Raw genomic sequence first — 26,429 nt, 5'->3', positions numbered from 1 at the left:
GAGGAAATGGATGCGAGTCTTAAAGTTTCCAGGTGTCTTAATGCTTTATGTTTAAGATCTTTTTTCGAAATGTCTGTTATTGACACCGGGTCCAGATAGTAGTTCTCAGCGCCTAGATCTTTAAAAAAGTTTCTGACATAAAGAAGCCATTTTATTTTTGTAGAATTGTCCAAGTTCATTGAATCTGAGATGATGGCTTGTGTGAGGGCGTTTTTGTCTGAATTCCAAATACGGCGCCACAACATCAGCGGTTCTATTTTGATTAGGTCCTCTATATAAGGTATGGCTAGTTCTAAATGCATTGCATAGGTAGAGGTGCCTTTGGGGGTGGCTAGTAAGAAACTTAAAAAAGCATTTTCAGCTTTCTGGATGGGACTAATGTCAGTGTAGCCCCAGACTCCTGCGCCATATGTTGCGATTGCCTGGCATTTGGCGTTGTAAATCTTGAGGAGCTCTACTGGTGGTCTTTTGCCTAGTCTCTGAGAAAAAGCTGTTAAGGCGGCAGTTGCCCTCCTAAATAGATGTGCCCTTGTGTTCACTGCTGGCTTCCAGCTAAGTTTATCATCTATCATGACCCCTAAATAAGGGTACTGAGGGGTAGCTTCAAGCTTTTGATTGTTGAGGAGTATGGGATTTATTCTTTTTTGGCCTCTACCAACTGTCATTACAAACGTTTTTTTCACGTTCACCTTTAAATCGAGATTGCCCATGAATAAAGTATACCTGGTTACTGCTTTCTGGAGTTCGCGGGAAGTTCTTGCAAGGATTACAGCGTCGTCCGCGTAGAGCAGGGCAGGGATCAGGCGACGGTTTATACGTGGGAGGTCCTGAGCCCCCCTCAACATCTCCCCCTCCAAACCATTAGTGTAGAGTGAGAAGAGGAAGGGGGCCAGGACACATCCCTGCCTGACCCCACGCCCTACGCCAAACGGGGACGTCAGCTCTCCGTTTACACCGAAACGCACTCTAGCTGTTGCCCCGGTATAGAGCTCTCTTAAAAGGTCTAAAAGGGGTTGATCTATTCCCAGTTGAGCTAGGACCTTCCACAGCTTTGTGTGCGAAACGCAGTCAAAAGCTGCGGAAAGGTCGACAAAGACCATATATATCTTGGTGGGGGTAGCCTGGGTATATTTGCCCATTATTAGGGTGAGATTTAGGACCTGCTCTAGTGTACCAAAGCCTTCGCGGAAGCCAAATTGGATATCGGAGATTATGCCCCGGTCCTCGCTCCACTGCTGGAGACGCTCTAGGATCACTCTCCCCACTACCTTCCCGAGCGAATCCAGCAGTGATATGGGCCGGTAACATTTTGCGTCTTGCCGGTCCCCCTTTTTAAAAATGGGGACCATTATTGATTTAGTCCAAGAGGTTAGAATTCCCTCGTTCACTGCCGCTGTGCAGACTCTAGTTAGGATGGGGGCCCAGAGGTCTAGATTTTTTTTAAAGAAGTCCACTGGGACCCCATCCGGTCCTGCTGCCTTGCCTGACTTACTACTCTGGAGTGCGTCCATAAGATCTGGAATAGCAAAAGGAACCAAAATGGGATAATGGGGCTTTGGAAGAGGAGGTTCTGTTTGTGAGGTATTTTTAAAAATCTCTTCGAAGTGGGAGACCCATGTGTTTTCATCAATTGCAACTTCTATTTTCGGGGTGCCTTTATCAGTAAGATAGGGGGTTCTGACTGTACGCCAGAAAAGCTCGCTGTTATTTGAGACTGCACCTTTATGGAGATCATCCCATAGTTTTTGCTTGAGTTGGGCAGTTCTCAACTTTCTTTCCCCTATGTATTGGCGCCTTAAAGATTGGATCTGGGCTGTATCTCGCGGTTTGTTTTGAAGTGCGGATTTTAATTTTGTTAGAGCAACAGTGCAGTTATGATTAAACCATTTCGGTTTTATCGAGCAGTTTCGGTTAGGCTTTGCAGTAAGTAGGTCCTTTATGGAATCCAAGATTAATTTAAAATTTATCAGGACTTCCTTATGGCTTGATGCAAGGTCCAGGCACTTCACAATATTGGGGTAGGTCCGAGTTATTAGTTTTTTCAATATCTCAGATGGATTAATTTTTTCCCACTTGATTGTGAAGCCATTGTGTTTACCAACCTGGATCTTGTTCTGTGTAAGAGTGGTCGCCATCTCCAACTTATGAGAAGAGTTGGATGGCATAGATATCTTTATTGTTAAGGCAGAATGATCACTAAGGGGAGTGAGAATGACCCTGAAATCTTTAGCTTTATTCATGAGACTTGGAGAAAGGAAAATGAAGTCTACAGTGGTTTGATGCCCTCTGCCCACATACGTCGGAGTAAATTTATTTGGGTCTGCATCCTGGTGGTTTACGATGTAGAGATCCAAGTCCGATAGGACGGTGTTAATAAAGTTACCTAGTTTATTGTGGGCAAAGTGCGCTATTGGGGCGTTGAATTCGTCCACTATCCCGCAGCACAGTAGGTTGGAGGCTGTGCAGGGGTGGAGATTAAAGTCTCCGCCCCAAATTAGATGAGTTGCCTTGTTTGCAGATCTACAGTGATAAATCTGTTTGAGTTTATCGCATAGGGTGGTAAGAAGAATTATGAAGTTTTCTTCCGATAAATTATTATAACTATTAGTCAAAATGATTGTTTCTTTATTTGCAAGGGTTAGTGAAAGGATTTGGTGATTAGCGTCCTGGGAGAGTATGGCCACTTTGTTGAGGGATAGCATATTTGAGATATAAATTGATAGCCCACCTTTTGGTCTGCCCATTGGGCTGGTTAATGCTGGGACAGAATAGGTTTTGTAGCCTTGTAGGTGTAGTTCTTCTACAGACCATGTCTCCTGAAGACAAATTACTTGGTATGGATTTAGGACCTCCTGCGCGGAACCATCCTCGATTTTACTTCGGAGGCCTGCGGTGTTCCAAGAGAATACTGTGATTAGTGAAGGGTCACCGTTACATTCTTCTGTTGAGATTGTGGGTTCCTTATTTCTGGGATCTGGAGAGATTATGAGAGGCTGTGAGGAGGGAGATACATGAAGATCATTTGCGAGAGTTTCTGTTAATGGTCAGTCGACCATTTCTAGGCCACTGTACCTATTGTGTAGCGGGATATTATGCCATGGGTCCCACCGAGCTTGGTCTCTGTGAGGGGGCCGTTGAGTATAGGACCTTCTGTCGTCCCATCGTCCACCCTGATAGCGTTGTCTTACTGTGTGCCAGGAGTAATCTGGCTCATATAAGTTGGGGGGGCCGTGGTAGCTAGGAATGGATAAGTCGTCCTGCCTGGGGAATGGGGCAGACCAAGGAGGCTCCTGCTCCTGTATAAAGCCACCCGCCTGCCTAAAAGGATAAAAGAAGGAAAGTGGCTTGATCTTAATTCCTCCATTTGGGGTGATATCTTCCCATGCGCAGACATAGTCTGCTATTCGTGGGTCCTCAAATGTAATTGTTATGCAATCCCCGGGGATGGTTTTTCTAGTGCTGCCCACCCACGGCACCCTGGCAACGGATCTAATTCTTCCACGCCAGGAAGATGGTATCGGGCGGTTGGTCTGGAGCCAATGCTGGGCCTTATTTTTTAAGGACCAGCTCGGTTCTGAAGTAAGATCTGTTAGTTCAGGTACTCCAGCCATGACCACTACATAGGGCGAGGCCTCAGGGGGGAAATCTGCTGGGAGTCTTGGAGGACCAGGATTCCTCGCAGGATTTCTCCTGGACCTGTCCGAGGGGGTTTTCGGTGGTGGAGGTAGAGGGAGGGAAGTTTTTGTTGTTGGTTTGTTTGCATTCTCGCCTGGAGTTTTGTTGGCGGTGCTACTAGGTGCTGCCGAGGTGGCGGCAATTGTAGATGGCACACCTGGGGAGGTTAGAGTGATTATCTGCGGTGAGTTATTGGTAATGGACAAGGCTGTTGCGGTATTTACTATTTTTGTTGGAATTGACGTATTTTTGTTAACAGGGGCATTTGGTGTAATTATCCGAAGAGTCTTTTGTTGTGGATTGGGCAAAAAAGGATTGGTACTAGCTGTATTGGTAGAAATTGGTTTTTCGGTATTTTTTTCTCCTGTTTTTTGTGGGCATAATGAGAGGATTGACTGTTGATTTTTTAAAAGTATGGTAATTTGTGACTCTATAGTTAATAATCGGTGTTCTAAGGGTTGTATTGCCTGTTTAACTATACTAGCTATACTGGTGAGGATTAGTTCCTGAGTCTCCGTCACCTTAGAGTCCGCTTGAGCTTGCTTACTGCAATGGAGGTCCAAGGCTTTCGGAGAGGCTAGTTCCTTCTCTGTCTGGTGGGCTGTCAATGGAATCTCTATTTGTGCTGACGTATCCCCATGATTTTGTACGGTGCTAGGTGGTAACGCCAGACTTTCTGATGTAAAGGGATTTCTGGGCGCCCTTTTCTTACTAATTGCTCCCTCCCTCCTGCCCCTTTCTATTCTTTTGTCTGTGGAGGAGGTTAGTGAGGGTGTTGATGGAAGCAAATCTGGCGTTTTTTCTAGGTCGGAGCTGAGTTGAGATTCCGCAAACTGGGATACAGACAAATCCACAGTATTTGGCAAGCTGCGTCTCTCACGTGTTGGCAATATCACAGCGTTTGGGGGTCCCAGTGCGGGGGATCTGGCTTCCGCCAGGATACCTAATGAGGATCTTTTGGCGAATGCCAGATCTAAAGAGACCCTTTCTTCCATCATTAAAATGCTTTCATCTATGAGTGTGTTAGCCTTCGTTAGAAAGTCATCCATAGGGCCAAGCAATTTACCCACGGAGCTGGGGGCTTTGGTCTTAATTTTGGATCCCCTCGTAAGAACCATTATTGTCCTTATTGAAATCGTTTGTAAAAGGATGGGAGGGATCCGAATAAAGATATCAGGGGGTGGCCCAGTCCAGTCTCTACCAGCCTCTAACGGCCTTGAACGGCCCGGTCTTTGCCCGGTCTTCGCCCCGGGCTGCGACCCGCGCGCGACCCGCGGCGCGTTAGAGGCTGGCTAGTTATAGAGGAGGAAATAAGGGCGTGGCCGCCGGGGGAAGAGGCGCCTGCTGCAAGGAGCGGTGGTTTCTGGGCCTCGCAGTCCCCCGGTCGGCTTTTCCAGGACACAGGCTTTGCACTACAACCTGGGCGGGTCGCGCTGAGAGCGAGGTTGATTACCGCCGAATGCAGTAACGCTCCCACCAGCCGACCTCAGCCACAGGGAATGCGGTGAGATGAGTGAGCAAAAGAGCAGTTCCTCTAGCCAGAAACGAAGGGCAGGTCAGTGAGCGGCACCCGTGCAGCGGGTGTCGCGAAAGGTTTTGTAGAAGCTGGTCAGATCGATGGGCGTGGCCGCCGGGGGAAGAGGCGCCTGCTGCAAGGAGCGGTGGTTTCTGGGCCTCGCAGTCCCCCGGTCGGCTTTTCCAGGACACAGGCTTTGCACTACAACCTGGGCGGGTCGCGCTGAGAGCGAGGTTGATTACCGCCGAATGCAGTAACGCTCCCACCAGCCGACCTCAGCCACAGGGAATGCGGTGAGATGAGTGAGCAAAAGAGCAGTTCCTCTAGCCAGAAACGAAGGGCAGGTCAGTGAGCGGCACCCGTGCAGCGGGTGTCGCGAAAGGTTTTGTAGAAGCTGGTCAGATCGATGGGCGTGGCCGCCGGGGGAAGAGGCGCCTGCTGCAAGGAGCGGTGGTTTCTGGGCCTCGCAGTCCCCCGGTCGGCTTTTCCAGGACACAGGCTTTGCACTACAACCTGGGCGGGTCGCGCTGAGAGCGAGGTTGATTACCGCCGAATGCAGTAACGCTCCCACCAGCCGACCTCAGCCACAGGGAATGCGGTGAGATGAGTGAGCAAAAGAGCAGTTCCTCTAGCCAGAAACGAAGGGCAGGTCAGTGAGCGGCACCCGTGCAGCGGGTGTCGCGAAAGGTTTTGTAGAAGCTGGTCAGATCGATGGGTGTGGCCGCCGGGGGAAGAGGCGCCTGCTGCAAGGAGCGGTGGTTTCTGGGCCTCGCAGTCCCCCGGTCGGCTTTTCCAGGACACAGGCTTTGCACTACAACCTGGGCGGGTCGCGCTGAGAGCGAGGTTGATTACCGCCGAATGCAGTAACGCTCCCACCAGCCGACCTCAGCCACAGGGAATGCGGTGAGATGAGTGAGCAAAAGAGGAGTTCCTCTAGCCAGAAACGAAGGGCAGGTCAGTGAGCGGGTAATTCACTGGGTGTATGGGTTCCAAAGTGCATCTGTGAAGGGTTATATGGGTGGATGGGTGAGTGAGTGTGTGTATGGGTGGATGGGTGAGTGAGTGTGTGTATGGGTGTATTCGTGAGTGAATGGATGTCTCAGTGGTACATGTGTGAGTAACTACATATGTGAAAGGCAGTATATGTGAGTGTTGGAGTATATAAATCACTACATATGAGAGAGTGATTGTGTGGATGAGTGTGTGCTTGTATCAGTGATTGCAAGAGAGTTAGTATGTGTTAGTATCTATAAATAAGTGAAGTGGTGTGTGTATAACTGTATAGGTGAGTAAATGAGTGTGAATGATTCTTGGCATGATTGACTGTGAGTAACTATGGAGTGGTGATGTGTGAGTGTCTGTATAGGTGTATGAGTGCAAATGATAGTGCTGTATTGATAAGTGACAGCATGTATGAGTGACTGTATGGGTGAATGAGTGGACATGTGTGTAGACCTAGGAATCAGTGAGTGGGTATGTAGTAACTGGTATTGGTGTGTCTATGGTTTCGAAAATGATAGTCTGTATTTTAGAGTGGGTGTATTAAAGGTTATATTAGGGTGTGAGGAGGTGCAGCAGATTATCACGTGGATGAGGTCATCAGTGATGTCATTTGAGTTGATGACATCAGTGATGGTGAGAGATGGCATAGTTTCTATGTGGGCCTAACTAAGACACATGACATGGAGGCCACGTCATGTCAAGACACACCTGTGTCTGGCAGGTACTAGCCTATTCACACCTAAGGCTCTTCTAATCCCAGTTCCCTTCAGTCCAGCATTTTTGCAGTGTTCCTGTATGACCCAGCCCTTGTTCCCAGTTTGTGAGCCATTGTTCATTCTTGCTTCCTTAAGATTCCTGAATACTGAGCTGTTGCTTATTCTTTGAACTAGGACTTACTGAAGTGCTTCCTTGATTTCTGAGTCCTAAGCTAGCATATTAATTCTTGCTTCATGAGTTTGCACTGCCTGCATGGATCCCTCAATTGCTGAGCCAGCACTATTTTAGGACATCTTTGATCCTTGAATGTGATCTCTTTCTGTAGTTACATTTTCCCAGTCCCTGTCTTTCTTTCCATTTACCTTAGTTCCAGGTAATTGTTTTCTACCTTACTATTCCTACTGTCTTAGCTTCCCTTTCCCGGATGTGGTTTGTTACTTGTTTTCTGCCAAGTGAGTCCTTTATTTTCCATTCTTTCTTTTAAGCACTCCTTTGTAGCTCCTTGGTTAATGCAGTAGTGTATTTAAGTTCTCCACCCTTGCTGTGACTGCCTTGCATGTACCTGTATGATCACCAGAGTTTCTGGGCACAGCTTACAACCTAGGTGGTGTTTCTTGTCCACTGTGAGTACTGTCTTGTTACTGCATAACAATCACCAGCCTTAGCATGCATATCTTATATGTGTGTATTTGCAGTCAGCATCTGTAACAGGAATTGTGGGTCAGGAACTTACGGAGCTTCAGTCTTAAGGCGTGGAGCTCCTCCGTGCTATTCTCGACATTCCCTTTATTTTTAATGCTGTTATATGTAAGTCTCGCACATCTGTCCTGGATGTTAGTTATTCTGAATGTCACATTGCCTCGAGTGCCTATTCTTTCTGAGCTTCAGTTTCTTTTTACCTTGTACAGATCTTTACTATTGGTTCCTTTTTCTCTGCTGACTACCTTTGTGAACTTAGGCAGCTCTATACTCAATATTCAGTTTACTTGTCAGCCCCTACAATCAGCACTTGACAAAGTCCCGGACAGTAACAAAAGAGGGATGGAAGAGCTCATAAGTGAATATACTCTGTCAGGACTTACCAGGGAGCAGCCCTGTAAGAGGATTCGACAGGACATGAAGTTACCACTGTCTAACACAGCGGTAACTTCATGTCCTGTAATGTCCTAGATGTGTGAGTGAATTACCCACTCACACCTCTATGCAGAGTCACACAACCCCCCACCACCCACACAGTCAGGTATGGCAAAGAGCCCAAGAAAATTTCCAGCAGGCATTTGCCAACCTGTGACGGTGAGTTTTTTCTTTTTTGCTTAAATCTTTTTAGTAGGGTTTTACATTTCAGATTCTCATGTGGGATATCAGATTGATCACAGGTCAGTTATCACACGTATGATGGTTACACATTATCTACAAACATAATACATCTTCAGTATTTGGGTTCCGTTCCATCAAGTATGATTACACATCATCTCTCATGGACTTGCTGCTAGGTCAGCTCGTTACATGATGTTGTGTCTCGCTGTGGCTGGTCCCTAGGGCTGTATGATGATGCGAAGACTGTTGTGAGTGTCTCCCCTCTGCTTGTATATGTGACCCCTTCCTATGTAGTCAATCATTAGTATTCTGTAGGTGAGTCGGTATCCACACCACAGACTGAAACTTAACTAGAAACTGTGGGAAGAGACTTCTTCCAAAAGAGAGAGGAAGGGGGGAGTGCGAAGGGCGGGCAAGTAGCTATGGCAGGTGGAGTGTGTGCTGGCCATTGGTCCAAGGGGTGGGGTCACGAGGGTTCCCGGAGGAAAAGGAATCAATCTGTCGCTGGAGGAGATGATATTCCCAGTGGTGCTGGCCGCCCGTACCATATCATCCTCCTACCGGGGGTGTCACTCTCCCAATATCGGGTCCTGCGGGCTGGGGTGTTGGGAGGGGCTGCGGGTCTGGGGCGGGGACAGCACCAGTGTCTCCTCTGCTGTTGTTTCTTGTTTAAATTGCATTAGCAGTTGCGCCGATTCCAGAGAGATTGGGTGCTTGCATGCACCTTTCACCTCTTCCTCCCTCAAGGTCTCTTCTTCTGCTGCCCCCCACTTGTTTACCGCTCCTATCCAGGCTGCTTCTGGTGGGCCTGTGGGGGCTCTCCAGTGCATAGTTATAGTTCTCTTTGCTAGGAGGAGAGCGAGGGATGCGAACCGCCACTGCAGTTTTTCAGATTTTTTCTTTCTGTAGGTTCCCAAGGCACAGGCCTCCCATGTGTCGATGTGTAACAGGTTAACTATTGTGAGGAGTGTTTGGTGTATCTTGGTCCAGTATTGCTGCAGGGATGGGCAGTCCCAGAACATATGTCGGAAGTTCGCCTCCACTGCCTGACACCGGGGGCATTTGTACTGTGGGTCCGGATAGTACTGGTCTAATTTATCTGGTGTGAGATATGCGCGGTGTAGTATGTTAAACTGTATGTTTTTGAACCGTTCGTTCCTGGACACCTTTTTAGGGTATTCCAGAGCGTGTGCCCATTCCTTGTCGTGGAATACTCTGCCCACATCTGTAGGAGAGTAGGGTCTGCAATCCTATGATCACCCAGATTTTTGCTTTTTGCTTCACTGGTTTACGACTTTCCCTGGCTGTGGGCCTGCTAATCAGACCCACAGCCTAGCTGTTCTCTCTTCTCCAAATTGTACCCAGGTACTAAATTGGCACTGGGCCCTCTCAAGTCCCTGTACCCAGGGCTGAGGTGCACCCAGAAGTCTCCCAGGGGCTGCAGCATGTATTATGCCACCCCTGGGCTGACTAACTAAATCAGACACAACTGGCTGCTTGACAGCTGGGGCAGAGTGGTGTACTCACCCTCTGCTGTAGATATAGTATTCCTATATCTAAACCTAAATGGGCACACAGATCTCCTATCAGTCACTCCTATGGCAGGCCTTAACAATCCTGAAGGCAGAGTGCTTGGAATCGTGTGAGATGGTGCTCTGGCATGAGCTGAGCCTGTCTGCGGCTTTCGGGATCCATCCCTTAGCCGTTTCCATGATATCGCATACCATATACTCTTAAGTGCATTATAATCCTCGCGGTTATGTGCCAACTCTGGTACCGCTTTATCAAAACATGTCGAGTAAGGTGTCATACGAATTGGAATACTAACCCCTCGCCAATTCTGGCGACGGGGTTAGCATTCCACCCTTCTAGAGGGACACGACATGTATGTAACCTGTATCCCCGGTTAAAGTCAGACAGAGCCTTAGCTCCACAAAATGGATGCTGCCACCGAGACACAAGTCTGCCCTCCTGCTGCTGGGAGTCCTCCCAGCCCAGGAGGCAAGGACAAAGGGTTTCCTGTCAGGGGCGGTGCCAGCACCGTCCCAGACAGGATTTTGTGTATCCTAGGTAGGCAGGGCTTTAGAGGAAGGTGACTGCAAGTGGCACCCCGGTGCTCACTGTGCATAAGCCGGCTGAAACCAGTTCCAGGGGCACTCCAGCCCCTGGCCTGGGGAAAGCCCGCCAAAGGAGAGGGGTGTAACCACCCCCCTCCTGGTCCCACCCATAGGGCAGGACTTAGTCGCGTGCCAGCCCCTTTTTGCAGGATAAAGGTAGGACCTGGCCCCCTTCCAAATCAGATCATCTTTGAATCCTGAAACTACTTTCCACGAAAGGAACTCAAGACTCTTCCCAAGATTCTCCCTTGTGACTAAGGAGTAGTCACCCTGCAGCAGCAGGCACCAACCAAGCATCGCGGTTTGTTGCCAGTCTCTCCTTCGGATCAAGACTGCTCCAGCACGACGAGAACCGGCTTCCCTGGCACCTCTGACCTCAACCTACATCATCAGCCCAGCTGTGATCCGTGGGTGTGACGAGACCTCGAGGGACCGGCCATCTTCAGAACTGCACGACGCTTGTCCAGCACGACTCCCGAGTGACCCTCGACTGAGTGCTTTGGGGTAAGAGAAGCCCCGACCCTGAGCAGCTCCAGCACCGAAGTTCAGCCCCCCTGCATCCACGAGATCTGCGTGGGGCCCTTCTGCTTTTTGCTGCTCACCGCGTTGTCCAGGTCGCTTGCCCGTTGGCTAGTGGCCCCCTCACGACGCCCCACGACGACAACTACTGCTGGTCTGGTTGCTCCAGACTAGCCCTTGCTCCCCTCCAAAAGAGGAGCACCCTGGACCCTCCTGGTCCACTCAAGACGCCATTTTAGGTCCACCGCGTGGGCCTTGCATTTGCCAAGACTTGTTGCCCAATCCTGGGTCCAGCGACGTCGACAGCAAGAACCTTCGTGGGACAGCTCGCACCTCCATCCTGGTCGCCGACAACGCCTCCTGGTCCGAGAGACTGCAGAGCCCAGCAGCGCCCACTCACCTGGCTGAGGTGACTTCGTCCGGTGCCATCCTGGTGCCCACTCAAATCACTGGCTAGTGATTCAGAACTTGGTCCCCTCTGCTTACAGGTTTCTTCTTCCCTGATCCAGGCTTGGATCACTCCGAACTTTCTTCACTGGCCGCCTGCCAGCAACTCTTTCTTCAGGCTCTTGGATCTTCAACGAGGGTTTCCGACGCAACTTCAACCCTATGCAGCCGCAGCCCCTGGGCTAGGTAACCTGAGTACTCCGGTGCTCCAGCATAGTCCAACACCCTAAGTGTTCGGATCCACTCTTGTTTTCGACCCACCTAGTCGGGTTCGCCCGAGAACAGTAACTTTGCAACTGCTAGCCTCCATAGACTTTTTCCCGCCTTACGCGTGAGAGTTCCCACTCTGCACACGACGTCCATAGGCCTCCTGCATCTAATCCCAGTGTTTAGAATTGTAGGCCTAGCGATTCCTGAGTCTAGAAAAGTACTACTTACCTGCTAGCAAGTTTGCATTCCACTTACTGTGTATATGGTTTTTCGTGCCCCTAGGGCATTTGTGTAAATTGTGCGACTTAAAGTATTTTCTCAAGAGTTTTGTTGTGTGCTTAGCTCCCTGGCTCATAAAGAGTTCAGGGTAGTCTTGTTATAAATAAATATCTGTTTATTTTCATAACAACTTGTGTGGTGTCCTTTCACTTGGTGTTCAAGGGGTAATGTGATGGTAAAACAGCTGGCTTAACACGCCCTCTAGAGTCTTAGCCTTAGACTGCTCGTATCCATGCTACTAGGATAGCTGGTCTATAAGGTTGACTTACAACCAATCATCAATAAGGGTTGTTTGGACTGATACATAGTGATCACTAGAATAGTGAGCACTGCATATCAGGCCAACTTCTCACAACATCTTCCTCCCATGATTGTTTCAAGCCGTCCAGGGAGACGTTAGTCAGTTCTCGGATTGCTTTGTAGTGCCATGTTACTAGGTGTCTACCTGTCCCTATTCGGAGTATCGTGTGAAGCACCGGGTGTGTTGGGGGTTCCCCGTCCCACAGGTTCCAGTGTTGGCGAGCTCTATCTAGGAGTAGCCTATGCGTTAACAATTGCCCTTGTGGGAGGTCATACCAGCCGACAAGTTGTTCATATGTTTTCAGTTGCCCCTCGTGGAACAATGCGTTTACCTCTGTCACTTCGTGATCGGTCCATACTTGTAGGGTTCCTGCAGTATATTTCTCCCTTCTGGGGAAGCCCACCAGGGGAAGCAGCGGGGAGTATAGTGGTCGCCCTTTTGACATTCTGTGTACTCGCATCATGCATTTGCGAGCAATGGAGACCTGTATCGGGTGTGTGTGGGCCGGCTTGGTGCCCGGCAGGAGCAGTCTCCTAATGGCGGGAAGAGGTAGTCTGCCGGTCTCAGTGATCGGTTCTCCTACGTATTTCTCTGCGGTCCAGTGAGATAGCCACTGAAGTTGCGCAGCGAGGAAATATGATTCAAAGGACGGGGCTCCTAGCCCTCCGCATGTGGTGGGCAAATATAATGTGTGCAATGCAACTCTGCGTCGGCCATTTACCCATATCAGCGTTGTAAGCAGGGTATCCAGTTCACAGAAGAAAGACCGGGGTGGGATCACAGGAAGATTTGCAAAGTGATACAGCAGTCTGGGCACCATTATCATTTTGGCTATGGCCACCCGACCGATGGGTGCCATGGGTAGTGTCTTCCAGAAACTCACTGCCGATCGTAGGCCCGCCAACGCTTTACGGTGGTTACCTTCGGAGAGGTCTGCCGGGGAATGGTAGAGCTCCACTCCCAGGTATCTGGGGGCTGCTTCACTCCATTTTAAGGTCTGGGCACCCATCCCTATGTCCTGTGGTACCAAGTGAGGACTGAGTGGGTAGATCGTCGATTTTTCCCAGTTGACTTTGAGACCGGAGGTGTCTCCGAATTCCTGCAGTGCTGGCCATATCGAGGGGAGATCTCCCGCTACGTCCCGGATGTAAATCAGCAGATCATCTGCGTATAATGATACGCAGTGCACCGTTTCCGCGATCGGGATACCCCATGTAACCCCCTCCCGCCGCAGCCGTATGGCCAGGGGCGCCACCGCCAATGCGAAAAGGAGGGGGGAAAGGGGACACCCCTGCCTGGTCCCCCTCTCCACCGGGAATGGAGCGAAGATTTGGTATCATCTGTATATTCTTCCTGTTCTTTTCTGATATTCTATTTTATTTTCTATTTCCCTTTCACTCCCTATGTTATTTATTGTTTACCTCTTTTTTCAAAAAATTCCTGTCGGTCTCTTTAAAATTAGCCACTTCATGCCTCTATGTAATCATAATTACAAACTAGAACTCTCTGCTGTTGATTTCTTTTATCATGTGTTATACAAATTATACATTATATGGCAACTTCGTGTTCTACAAATTATATATTCTATGGTAAAGGCAACTTTATAAAGGAATGTTACTTTTTTACTGCATTAAAAAAACTAGGGGCGTGGTTTCAGCGCCGACCGGGATGGCTGCGTGAGCGAGTTGCTCCGCGCCATGTCCCGTCTTTCCTCCTGGTAATTATTGCCCCGAGTCGCCTGGCGGCTGGAATCGTGGTCCGGAGGGGCCGCTGACCTCCTGGGGAGCGTTTGACCCCGGTCGGAGCCCTGGCTGCTGAGCGCCGGAGGACCTGGTGATCGGCTCGTCCTGCGGGCGGACAAAGGAAAGATGGCGGCGCCGACTGCGTGAAAGCTCCGGGAGCGGAGCAGTGGGGAGAACCGGAGCAGCTGCAGGCTCCTGCGGGGCCCTTGTGTGGCGGAGAGCAGAGCGGTGGGCCATAGGAGCGGGCCTTGACTTGCGGAGGAGGTCGGCGGGGATATGCCGGCACGAGTGGCGCCCCTCCCCCACCCGGTCCCTAGAACGGCTGGAGAACGGAGCCTGGAGTTGCGCTGAGCCGGCTGAGGCACTGTTGGGCTGTGAGGCCGCCCACCCACTGGCTGGATCGCGGTAGGAGCCGAGGGGCCACGGAGGTGTGCGGTGGGCTGGTGGAGCACTGGGGGGGCGGCCGCCCGAGGCGCCTGAGCATCCCTGGACACGGACAGACAAGGTGGTGGCCGTCGGCCCGGTCTGTGGTGGAGGACCCGCCTGGTGGAGGGCAAGGATACGCCGGGCAGCGAGCGTGGAGCTGGGCCCCGCCGCGCGTGGTGCGTCACGGGGGCCGGTGCTGCCGTGGGCAGGGAGTTCGGCTTGCCCAGGACCCTGACTAATCCGCTGGCCGCCTCTTCAGTGGAGCTTGCTCCCCCTGGCCCTGGTGGGCTTTGCGGGCGTTCCCTGGGTGACTGTGGGGCAGCGCGGAGGGCACTTCCGGCCTGGATATAGTCGGAGGACCGTGAGTGTGGCACGGCTGGCGCCGCGGGTTCCCGCTTGACCTGGGGATTGGGGTTCCTCCGCTGGGTGTTTCTGGAGGGCCTGGCCATTGTCCGAAGGGGCTGCTCGAGCAGCTGAATACCGGCACGCAAGATGGCCGCGCGGGGAAATGGCGTTGCCGAACCGCCTGAACCGGGAGGCCGGAGGCCAGAAGACGGGAATGGCGGTGCCCTGACGGAGCCCTCAACACAAGAACAGAGACTAAACCTTCGCCTTGATGCAATCTTGGCCGCGATCACCGCTACAAAGGTTGAGCTGCACCAGGATATTGCGCAGGTGGCGTCCGGGCTCGGCCTGCTGAGGGCGGACCACGCCAAGCTCTCTGACTGTGTGAAATCCAACGAACAACTGCTCCAGGAGCTGAAACCGGCGGTGGTCACGGCGGAGCATAAACTGGATGATGTTATCCATCGGCTGGCGCTTCTGGAGCGGCGAGCGGAGGACGCGGAAGGACGCAACCGCCGGAACAACGTGAGGGTGGTGGGGCTTCCGGAGAAAATTGAGAAGGGTGATGCGGTGGCCTACTTGGAGGACTGGTTCCGCACAGTGGTGGCGCCGGAGGGCCTATCCCCCTTCTTCTCCCTGGAAAGAGCGCATAGGGTGCCCGCGAAGCCTCCCCTGGAGGGCCGACCGCCCCGACCGATGGTGGCCAGACTGCTGCACTATAAGGATCGGGATCTGCTGATCCAAAGGGCGAGAGATCGGGGGCCCTTCCAAGTAGACAATAGCAAGGTGACGATCTTTCCGGACTACACACAGGAGGTACAGCGGAGCAGGGCTTCTTTTCTGTCGGTGAAGAAAGAGCTGCGAGAGGAGGGAATTCAATACTCCTTGCTTTTTCCAGCCAAGCTGCGGGTCGTCGTTGATGACAGGACCCACTTTTTTCAAACACCCGATGAAGCTTGGTCCTGGCTGGAACTGTACCGGGCAGGGACAGATCGAGCGCATAGGCCCGCCAGGGATCGGGAGCAGCCGGTCAGGGTCAGGAAGTCGCAGCGCATCCGCTCCCGGAATAGGCGCCAACGGGCCGAGCGAGAGGCGCAAATGCTGGCCGATAGACGGAGTGCGTTGGAGGCCACGGCGAACATCACGGGCTCGCAGCAAGAGGACGCCTCCAGAGGCTCGGCTTCGGAGGGTGAAGGTGAGAAGACCGGCGACGAGGACTCGGAGATGGGGGGAGCGCTAGGGCCGGAGGTGACCCCACAAACGTCGGATGGTATCTTTAATGGGTGAAGCCTGTGGCCGCTGAACTTTTTGTAAGGCCTGGACTCTCCTGACTTCTATTAGACTGCCAGGTATGGGGCTGCATCAGCAACACGGGGCTGTGGGCGCGGGGTGGTTGCTCTGTCGTCCTGGTTCGGGGCTCCACAGTCCCCATCAGACCCTTAAGGTCTTCTGTGGTGTCGACCACAGATTAGTGTGATGTGTTGGGTGTTTACGGTTTGGAACGGGGCTGAAGCTGGGTTACTAGGCCCTGTCCTGGGGAGGGGGTGGGTGGGAGTTGTGGGGTGTGTTTTGAGGGGGTTGTACAATTGCTGCGATGCGGGTCACATTTCTTGGCGTGCACTACTGTTGGGATTGATGCTCTATGGGGACGTTACCTAATTTGAAATGTGTCACATGGAATGTCCGGGGTATTCGCACTATGGTTAAGCGCCACAAAGTACATGCCTACCTGGTGAGGCGGGGCGTTCAGATAGCAATGCTTCAGGAAACTCACTTGACACAGCAGGAATGTGGGGCGTTACAGAGGAGGTGGCGGGGTCAGGTGTTTGGCACGACTTACTCGGCATTTGCTAGGGGAGTGTTAATATGGATCAGAGCGGGCACGCCATTCCAAGTCACGAGTCAGAAGATAGATCCGGAGGGTCGTTATGTAGTGGTGGAGGGACGGCTATGTGGACGGGAAGTAGTGCTGTGTAACATCTATGCCCCCAACGCTGAGCAAGCGCATTTCTTTGAGGGTTTATCGCGCTCACTGGCGTATTATTTGGCAGGCCCTATCCTGCTGGCGGGGGACTTTAACTCCATTTCGGATGTGCTGTTGGACAGGTCGCACCCGCCTTTGGTAGACTCCCCAGTGCGCAGACTTGCGACCCATAGACGGGACTGGCAGGAGAGGTGGGGCTTGGTGGATGTGTGGAGGGCGCAGCACCCCGAAACTCAGGATTACTCCTACTTCTCAGCGCTGCATGATCTGCATGTTCGATTGGATTCGGTGCTGTGTTGTGAGTCTCTAGCGCAGGTGGTGATGCACTCTGAGTACTTGTCTAGAACCATCTCGGACCATAACCCACTGCTGATTTCTGTGCACTGGCAGCTGGCGAGATCGGCGGTCCCCACATGGAGACTTCGTCCGGAGACGCTGGATGACCCGGCGTTCTGTGACATGGTCCGACAAGGCATAGATGACTACTTCGCGGTCAATGCTGGGTCGACAGCGACCAGAGCGAATGAATGGGACGCGATGAAAGTGGTGGTGAGGGGGCTGTGCATGGGCCGGTTTCTGACTGTGAGAGGAACGGTGTTGAATGACCTCGCGAAGGAGGAGGAAGTGCTGAGAGGGGTGGAGCGGCAGCGACCAGAGAAGCCGGAGCTGCAGGACAGCCTGTTGCGTGCTAAGGAGGCGGTGGCGACTGAGACGGAGAGATTGCGGTGCTATGATTATAAGTTGTATGCGGTGAGAGTGCATGAGGAGCGTGATAAAGTGGGCACGCTCCTTGCGAAACTGGCCGATCCGAACCCTAGAGGATGTCCGGTTATGAGTGTGCGACAGGAGGATGGAGTTGTGGTTTGCTCGCAGTCAGCGGTCCTGGGGCGCTTTCAATCCTATTACGCGGGTCTGTATGCCAGCCACCTCGAAGTGGAAGCTACGGATATTGGCGATTATTTAGATCAGATCCCTTTGCCAGTGTTAGATGAGGAGGAGGCCCGGGATCTGGGGGGCCCGGTCACCCTGTCCGAAATCAGAGGGGCGATTAGCCATATGGCGCGGAACAAAACCCCTGGGGTTGATGGGTTGCCGATCGAGTTCTACGTCAAATTTATGGATGTGCTGGCGCCTAGATTGCAGGCTGTGTATGCGGAGGCGACACAATTGGGGCGGTTGCCTGACTCTATGACGGAGGCGCTGGTTGTGCCCCTGCTGAAACCAGGCAGAGATGTTTTAGATGTCTCCTCTTTTCGTCCGTTGTCCATGCTGACTGTGGATTATAAGATTTTGAGCCGAATCCTGGCCACCCGGCTCCTGCCACTAATGACCTTTTTGGTGCATAGGGATCAAGCGGGATTCATCCCCTCTAGGAGCACTTCGATGAATATCCGTCGGCTGATTGGGGTCATCGATAGTGCTGCCTTGGCGGATCCAGGCCCAGTAGTGCTGACGGTTGATATTGAAAAGGCGTTTGATAGTTTGGAATGGGATTTTTTAGATGGCGTGCTGTTGAAGTTCGGGGTTGGGGAGGGGTTCCGGGGCTGGACGAGAGTGCTTTATTCTTCGGCTAAGGCGCGGGTGCGGCTGGGGACACTGGTCTCCTCGGTTTATCCGGTCTGTAGGGGCACGAGGCAGGGCTGCTCGCTGTCCCCTCTGCTCTTTGCTCTCGCGATGGAACCATTAGCGGCGCAGGCAAGGTCGGGAGTTGTTTTCGACGGGATTGCGCAGGGCCTTGACGCGCATTACATATCGCTGTACGCTGACGACTTGTTACTGTACCTGGCGGATGCTGAAAAGGCTCTAGAAGGCGCGGTGGATATGTTGAGTAGGTTCGGGAGGCTTTCAGGCCTACGGGTGAACTGGGCAAAGACCTGTGTGTTTCCGCTGCGGAAGACCACGCTCTGTCCGCAGCTTACGAGGCCGGTGGTGTGGGAACCCTCTTGTTTTACTTACCTAGGAGTGCGCATCTACCATGCCACGGCGGACCTCCTTGAGGGGAATGTGGGACGCTGTATTAGGGCTCTGAGAGACAGTGTGGACTTCTGGGCCTCTCTTCCGCTGTCTGTACTGGGCCGAGTGGCGCTGTTGAAAATGGTGGCGCTCCCGAGACTCCTCTATTATTTTAGAACGCTGCCGGTGTGGATCCCGCAAGGTGTCTTTAGGGAGCTGAAGACGTTGGTGACTGGCTTTCTCTGGGGCCACGGTCGCAGACGGGTGGCATTGACCACCCTGATGAGACCCAAGTGTGAGGGGGGGATGGCCGTCCCCGACTGAGTTATACTATCTGGCAGCACAGCTCCAGGTCCTGACACAGAACGTGGCCAGAGAATTCAGGGGGCCCGAGGATGGCCGGGGGGTCGGCGCTCAGAGGCATGTTTTGTCATCTATTGTGATGCAACAGAGGCTGGCCAGTAGGGACGTCACGATGGAGGAATGGACACTCAGATTGTGTTGGAACAGGTACCTGAAGAGGGCTGGGAAGCGCCGGCCGTACGCCCCGGAGATTCCGTTGGGCATGCTCACTGCCTTGCCGCACGGAGGTGATTGGTCCCAATTATTGGAGTGGGAGGACCTGGGCTTGCAGATGGTAGGAGACCTCTATGTGGATGGGACGCTGGCCCCGTTCCAGACCTTGCATGAGCAATTCGGCCTGCCGAGTGGTACCTTCTTGCTGCATGCTGCGGTTGTCGCGGCTCTGCAGAAGCATTGGGGGGGCGGATTGGCTGAACCGGAGGTGACGACGGTATGCCAATATGTGGTGATGGCAGCGGGCACCGTCAAGGCGGTGACCTGCCTGCACAATAGGATGTTAAACGAAGGTCTGTCCCCGTTGGCCGAGTTGAAGTCGCGCTGGGAGGCCAGCATTGGTAGGCAAATCCCGGACTCTGTATGGGGCCAGGTGTTACACAGGGCCTGGAAAGGGACAAGGAATGCGAGATTCCAACAGGTGCACTATTTTGTGCTTCATAGGGCTTATTTGACCCCGGAGAGGTTGCGTCGTCACTTCCGGGTGCTTGATGCCACGTGCCCGCGATGCTTAGAACCTGAGGCGGATCTTGACCACATGCTGTGGGGTTGCCCGAAATTGGGGGACTACTGGTCTGAGGTGGGGGACCTCTTGAATGCTGTCACGGATCGGGAGGTGGACTTTGACATGGCCACTTGCCTGCTTCTCTGGTTCTCGCATACCAAAAAGACCAAGGTTACGAGTAAATTCATTGGGTTGGGACTGATACTGGCACAGCGAGAAATCACTTGGCATTGGAAGTCTAAGGAGGGGCCGTCTGTACGGAGGTGGAGGAATGAATTGGTGAAGTGGTCGAGCTGTGAGAGTGTGTTACGAATGCGCCAGGCGACTAGAACGGGTAATGAGAAGAGCTTGGACCTGGCACGGTCGTGGGAGCTGGTGGTGCAGGCATTACGGGACAACATAACTGAAGGCGAAGGCACTGATCAGTCATGAGCAGGGACTCATGTGACTACTAGCTTGTTACACTTTCCTGATAGTTGTCACCCTAGAGCAGGAGGGGGGTGGTGGTACCCGCATTAGCAGCAGTTGCAGGGGAGGGTTCAGAGTAGGAGTCGTAGAAGGGGGAGGTTTGCCGGCCAGCGGCGACCTCCCGGAACTGGATAGCCCAGGAAGGTAGTCGTGTTGAGTTCGTGATATGACATTGGAGTGGCCTAGGATTGGATGGAGAGGGGGGGTTGGTTGTTTTGGGATAAAAGCGGAAACGAAGTGCTACACTTGACCTGTGTCCCGAACAGGGCACGCACCGAGGTACCTTCAGTGAACTGACTCATTGACGCGCCGCCCAGCCTCCGGGATGTGGGCTAATTGGCTGTGTATTGTATTACTATCGTACTGTATGCTGGGTACCGTTGGTATATGGGTTGGCTTGTTGGATATGTTTCTTCCTGATTCTGCAATAAAAATATATTTAAAAAAAAAAAAAAATTAAAAAACTACTAAACCTAGAATATCAACTGAAGGAGAGAGTGCCATCAGTGTTAAAAATGGGTAAATATGTAGTTGTCTAGCCTCCAAAATATGTGCCACAAAGGCTATGTGAGCTACTCCTAATTCTGGGCCAGTTATAAATACGGGAAGTCTCACATACATTATTTCACAACTTTCAATTCATTATTCTGAGGTAAAACACTTTTCCAAATACATTTTTCAGTAAATAATTTCGAACATGCTACTAGTGTGGCACGCAGTAAGTCACTAAATAAACAATACAAACATTTGCAGAAGAAATGTTTGAATAAAAATCAAAAACTTACATTTCCTCCTGACAGTTTCTTACCACTGTCATACAACTCATCAATGTGCGAGGTAAAGGACATAAAATCTGGAATCACAAATTTTCTTCTAAAGGCCTGAGTCAACAACACAATGTTGCTTTGTACACATCTGCAAAATAAAATATATGATATAAACGGGTGAAAACAGGAAGCCGTTTATAAAATTTAGCTTGCTGTCATTTTTAAGTATATCATATGCAATCAATGTAAAACAAAAAAAAACTAATGGCTACCACAATCAGGCATTACAGCACTGAATATTGAAGATATCATGCAAAGAAAAACAAAGATTAACTGCTCTAGATAATGAGAGACCAGATATATAAATTAAAATATTCAAGGTTTTGCTACATCTTATGAAACAATTAATATTATCGTCGCCACAAAGAATCTAAATTTAGACAACACCCTCACCTTCAACTCTCAGGTCAACAAGCGGGTAAGTTCCTGTTTCTTTATTATTAAGATTCTAAAGAAGATCTTTCCCTTCTTGCCAGTTGAACTAAGAGTTGCCGTAGATATAGTGCTCATTACATCTCGTCTGGACTACTTCAATGCTATATATTTATACTCTAACAAACTTCAGGTAAGAAGGAATGCGGCTGCATGGTTGGTGTTGGATGTTCCTAAACATCTTTAAGTCACGGAGGGCTTGCACTTGCTTCACTGGCTTCCTGTTAGGAAAGCGGGTGATTCTCAAAGCACTCTGCATGGTCTAAATGGCTCTTCATCACCAGTGACCGATGCCCCTGAGGACCGCTTTTAACAGGTACATTCCAAAATGACAGCTCAGATCAGCATCCATGAGGAAGAGGATATTTCCCAGGGTTTGAAAGGTTAGATGGGGTGGTTGAACTTTTTCTGTGGCAGCAGACAGATTATGGAACACTGCCTATCCATATTGCGAGTCTGAATTCCTGAGCTGAGACATCTACACCGCCATTACTTAGCACCTCTTTTGTGATATAACCCACTGTGGTGCTATCCCAGGATTGAGAGATCCACCAAGGTTCCGCAACATATCTCTGGTCTAACTTGAACCATGTGCTGCTATCTCTGTGCTGACCCACCCACAGAGCTTTGACAATACCCCTATGATTTGGACAGGTCACATGTCTCTCTTAATGCACGCATGTTCTGATCTGCATCTTATACCACTAATCCACTACTGAGCCTATTGTCCTGAGTTTCACTTTGAATATCGCAAATTCCAAACTTCATGCAATGATTTTCAGAGACCATCAAAGGTCCTAAAACACCTCTTCCCGACTTGCATCATGTGCTAGCATAAAAACATACATAGTTCTCCCATATTGTATGTGTAGCTAAATGGTTACATGTACATATATCACAGCACTGATATCTCTGTACAGACACACCCAATGATCTCTTGCAACCAACCACTGTTCTGTCCTTCAGTGTGAAGTGACACAACATTGCTCTTCTGTGGCACAGCCACTCACACCCTTTTTAAACAAGCATTGGTAATAAATCGGTTTCGGCTATGTGATGAATAATGAGTTATTGTTATCAATCACGGTTGGAATGAAGGAAAGAGCTTCCTGACAACTATCATGGATGTGGCGCAGCAGGCAGAGCGAAGGATCGCAGTTCGAGTCTAGGCAGCGGTACATCCTGTGGTTCTGGCCAAATCACTTAATCTATCCATGTGATAAATTGCGCTCTGCAGGCGAAACCTAAAAACCAGGCCTTCTTTAAGGTGATGGAGGTGCAAAAAGCAACATGTAGCTTATATCCATATGTTTCTTCACTGACACATTATTACGGTGTTGTGGAAAGAGGTGAATACTAAAATGAATATATATACTTTTTTCCCTCATTTGCCTCCAACCACAGCTAACATGGAATCCATAGACTGCCGCTGCTACTCCAGAAGGAGAGGGAGGCCCCACAGTTTGATCTTGCCCCTCAGCACTATCAGCAACATACCCACTTCATCCTAGTTGCTGCCCTCCCGTTGTTACCGGGGGTAGTTTTACTCTCTTTAGTGCTGAACCAGGGCTAGTGTCACTGGTCTTCACAAGCTTAGACACTGCCTGAGAGCTTCCATGAGGCTTAATCATCGGATAAACAACAACAACAAAAACAACAAAAAAAGGGACACAATCAGACTGCTGTCCAGTTTCGTAGTTTTTTCCAAATGATCTTTTTCTTTGAATTTTCAACCGAATCAAATCCATTTTAGAGGTTTTCTATAGGGAAGACAACCATTCCGAATATGTGGGAGATGTAACTTCAGCCCATCTCTTACAGATTTCACGTCTGGCCAGAAGCATTGCATAGAATAGAAAGTCTCTATCTGAGCCATTGATCAGGGGTGTGGAATTTAATAAAATATCTACTTGTCCATGGGCAGGTTACTTCATAAATCTTCTTGTCCTGTAACAAAATCCACTTGTCCCTTTGGTGCAATGTACTGAAGCAACAAATAATGGCAGCAATCTCATTATATAAGAGCCCTGATAGAGCCTCTCTGATTATGCCAGGGCTCATACCACAATAGTGTTTGAATACTTGCGATCCCCTTATATTGCTACGTTTCTGTAGATCTACATACTGGGGCTAAAGGTAGTGGTAAGCAATAGTTACAGGGTTAGAATGCCCTCTTGAGTCTGTGCAAACCTACTAACTTGCGTGTTTTAAGGTTTTTCACCAACTCTTCTCTAATCTTTTACCATACTGAGAAATGTTGGAAATTTACTTCTGAAAATGGCAGACATAAATCTTCTTCCAGAGTTGGGGAAAAAAGTGGCTGGAGGGAAAGTGAACTTGCAAACACTCAGAATTTCATTTGAGCAAATCTTGACCGGCACATTTGCTTATGCTAAAATGCAGTTCACGAATATTTTCTAGGAGTACTTTTTCTTGTCCTACTTCTGTAAATTCTTGGAAATTCACGAAAGCTGTATAGCTGCACTTGATGCAAGAACATATACCGTGGGTGCACTTTTGAGACTTTCTTTAACAATTGGGCCCCTAATTTGGTCTGGCGTTGACCATGACCTTTTGCGTTTATTAAAAATCGGTCTCTCTCTTCCTATATCGGCTGGCTTCCCTGTGAGTGACAGTATTCTGCTCTTTCACACGGAGCTTATTGGCACACAAAGTAGTTTTGTTCAGTGCCAGTAACTACCGTGGCAGTGTGTGCTTTTTGAGACGAAAAACTATTTTCGCTTTTGCCAATGTTTGTTATAATGGTGAGGGCCCGGCAGTTCCCACATCAATAAGGTTTTACAAAAACCATGCCAAAACAAGTCACACATTTACAAAACTGAAAAGTTGACCACCAATTTCAGACATACTTGCTTTGCTAGTGCTTATTTATTTTTGTTTCCCATAATATTATTGAAACTGTTTACACTTATTTTCCATTATGGATATTTTTGGGAAATACTAGCATGCATCAACACGTTACTAAATGATGCTGCAAAGAAATGGTACCTGACATTTTACAGTAGTTAAGCAAAATGTTTTTGAATAATCAATCTTGCTTTCAAGCTTCTGCAATTATTTGCATCACTTCGGAGAGCATTCTGGGAGCATTATACATAGCCTCATCATGTTAAACTTTGAAAATGTGTGTACACATTTTTATACTGGAACCACTGTCGGAACTGCAGTCGGAGCTTACAACATTGACTTAGAGTACTCACCCTAATAATAAAGGCTTTCAATTAATGAATCATAAATACAAGTTTGAACAGCATTAACCTATGGAAAATATATTACCTTAATTGCAGATGGTTCCCTTTGCTGATCCATAATGTGGTACTGTAAAGTGGCAGCCAGAGGGTTTTACTGCAGGGGGTTGGGTCTACTTGTCCCAAGGACAAAATACACATGAAAACTTGTTGCCCTTGACCCCAAAGAATATGTCCTGGGCGTCGGGCTATAGGAATTCCACATCCCTGCATTGATCTCCCTCCAGATGCCAAAAATAATGGTTTCAAGCGAGATTTGTATTGTGTACCCCAGAATTGATGTTAATGAGGCTTCAATTTTGCTCCAGAATTCCTCCAATGAAGGACAGGCCCAGAACATGTGTGTATCCGGAGCACTCTCCAGATTGCATTTTTTACACTTGGCGGGGGCCTTTAGACATTTTAGAGAGCCTTGCCTGGGAAAAGTAAGCCCTATGTGTTGTGAAATAGTGGTTCCTCCTCAACCACAGTCGAGAAAAGGATGTTATATGAAGCTAGCCAAAGGGACTCACAATCAGTATCCGAAATAACCTCACCCATAATTGGTCGGCCAGCTTAAATTCCCCGTCAATAGCCTCTTCAATTGCCCAATAGTAGAAAGATATTTCTTTCTTCCCTACTGGTGTGTTAACTAGATGGTCTTTAATGGAATCTTCAGGCTCTGAGACCAGCTCAATAGCTGCAGATATTTGAATCTTGACAGACCACCCACAAGCTTATCGTTTAGAGTTGCCCAAGGCAATAGCGATCCACCGACTGCAAGGTCCCCCCATACTTCTACTCCAGATGTTTCTAAAGGGGCTGCCAACTGATCTTTTAAGCAGCTAGGGGTTCCCGGACTGTCCCACATAGGTGCAAGCCTCGAATAGTATTCAAGGCCAATTAATTGTTTTATCTTTGCTCAATTTTGGGCCAAACCACTTAGGACCTTCAGTCTGACCTTCTTAAAAACAATTGTGTCCCCATATTTAAACATAAAACCTTCTTGAGGAAGCCCCAGTTGTTCTATCATGGCCAGAAACATTTTACCTCTACCTGATGAATCGGGAGTTTTTAGCAGCATTCTAGAATATGACAACTGAAAGGCCCAAGCATAGTATTGAATATCTGGAAGAGCCAGACCTCCTTTTTCCCTCTTTCGTCTCAGCTTCTTCCATGATATTCTCACAGCTTTTGATGCCCAAACAAAAGAATTTCTGAATTTCTGATTTTTTAAAAATTAATATTTTATCAAAGTTCAAAGGAATAGTATTAAACAGGAACGTGATTTTCGGCAAGATAGACATCTTTATAAGATTTACTCTGCCCAGTATAGACAGAGGTAGATGTTGCCAAGTTTTCATAAGATCTTGAGATTCCTTCAAAATTTTATTGAAATTAATTTTAGGAATTTGGTCTATCTCTGGAACAATCTTTATTCCTAGGTAATTTAGCTCCTTCTTGGTTTGGTATCGGGACACTGGCAAGTTCCAAGTCATTATCTCAGTTTTATCTTCGTTAACCTCATACCCCGAGACCCGGCCAAAATCCCTAGCGAGTTCAATCACCCTAGGGAAAGAAGAATCCAGATCTGCTGCCAAAATAAGGATGTCACGGGATGCAGGGCTACCTTCCTCTCCCATGAACCGCTCTTAAATGGTATAATAGCTGGCTCCTCTCTAAGTCGCTGAGCAAACGGCTCTATATAAAGATCGAAAAGGAGTGGGGAGAGGGGGCAGCCCTGTCTCGTGCCCCTTTCAATTTTAAATGGTCTGGTGGTTTTGCCATTTAGCACCAGTCTGGCAGATGGTTTGCTATAGATA

At 49.6% G+C, this 26,429-nt stretch overlaps 1 protein-coding gene across 3 annotated transcripts in view; it reads right to left on the bottom strand.

Moving 5' to 3' along the window:
• GLS (glutaminase) overlaps positions 1-26,429 on the bottom strand; it is a 926,246-nt gene that overhangs the window by 755,025 nt on the left and 144,792 nt on the right. For all 3 annotated transcript variants that reach the window (XM_078680394.1, XM_078680395.1, XM_078680396.1), the window contains exon 4: positions 20,885-21,014. In XM_078680394.1, the coding sequence (XP_078536520.1) occupies positions 20,885-21,014 (130 nt within the window). The remainder of the gene's footprint in view (positions 1-20,884; positions 21,015-26,429) is intronic.

This window comes from Lissotriton helveticus, chromosome 3_1 (assembly GCF_964261635.1).
Source record: "Lissotriton helveticus chromosome 3_1, aLisHel1.1, whole genome shotgun sequence".
Classification (NCBI taxonomy): domain Eukaryota; kingdom Metazoa; phylum Chordata; class Amphibia; order Caudata; family Salamandridae; genus Lissotriton; species Lissotriton helveticus.
Note: the sequence above shows the minus strand (reverse complement) of the source record. Positions and strands in the feature narration are given on the sequence as shown.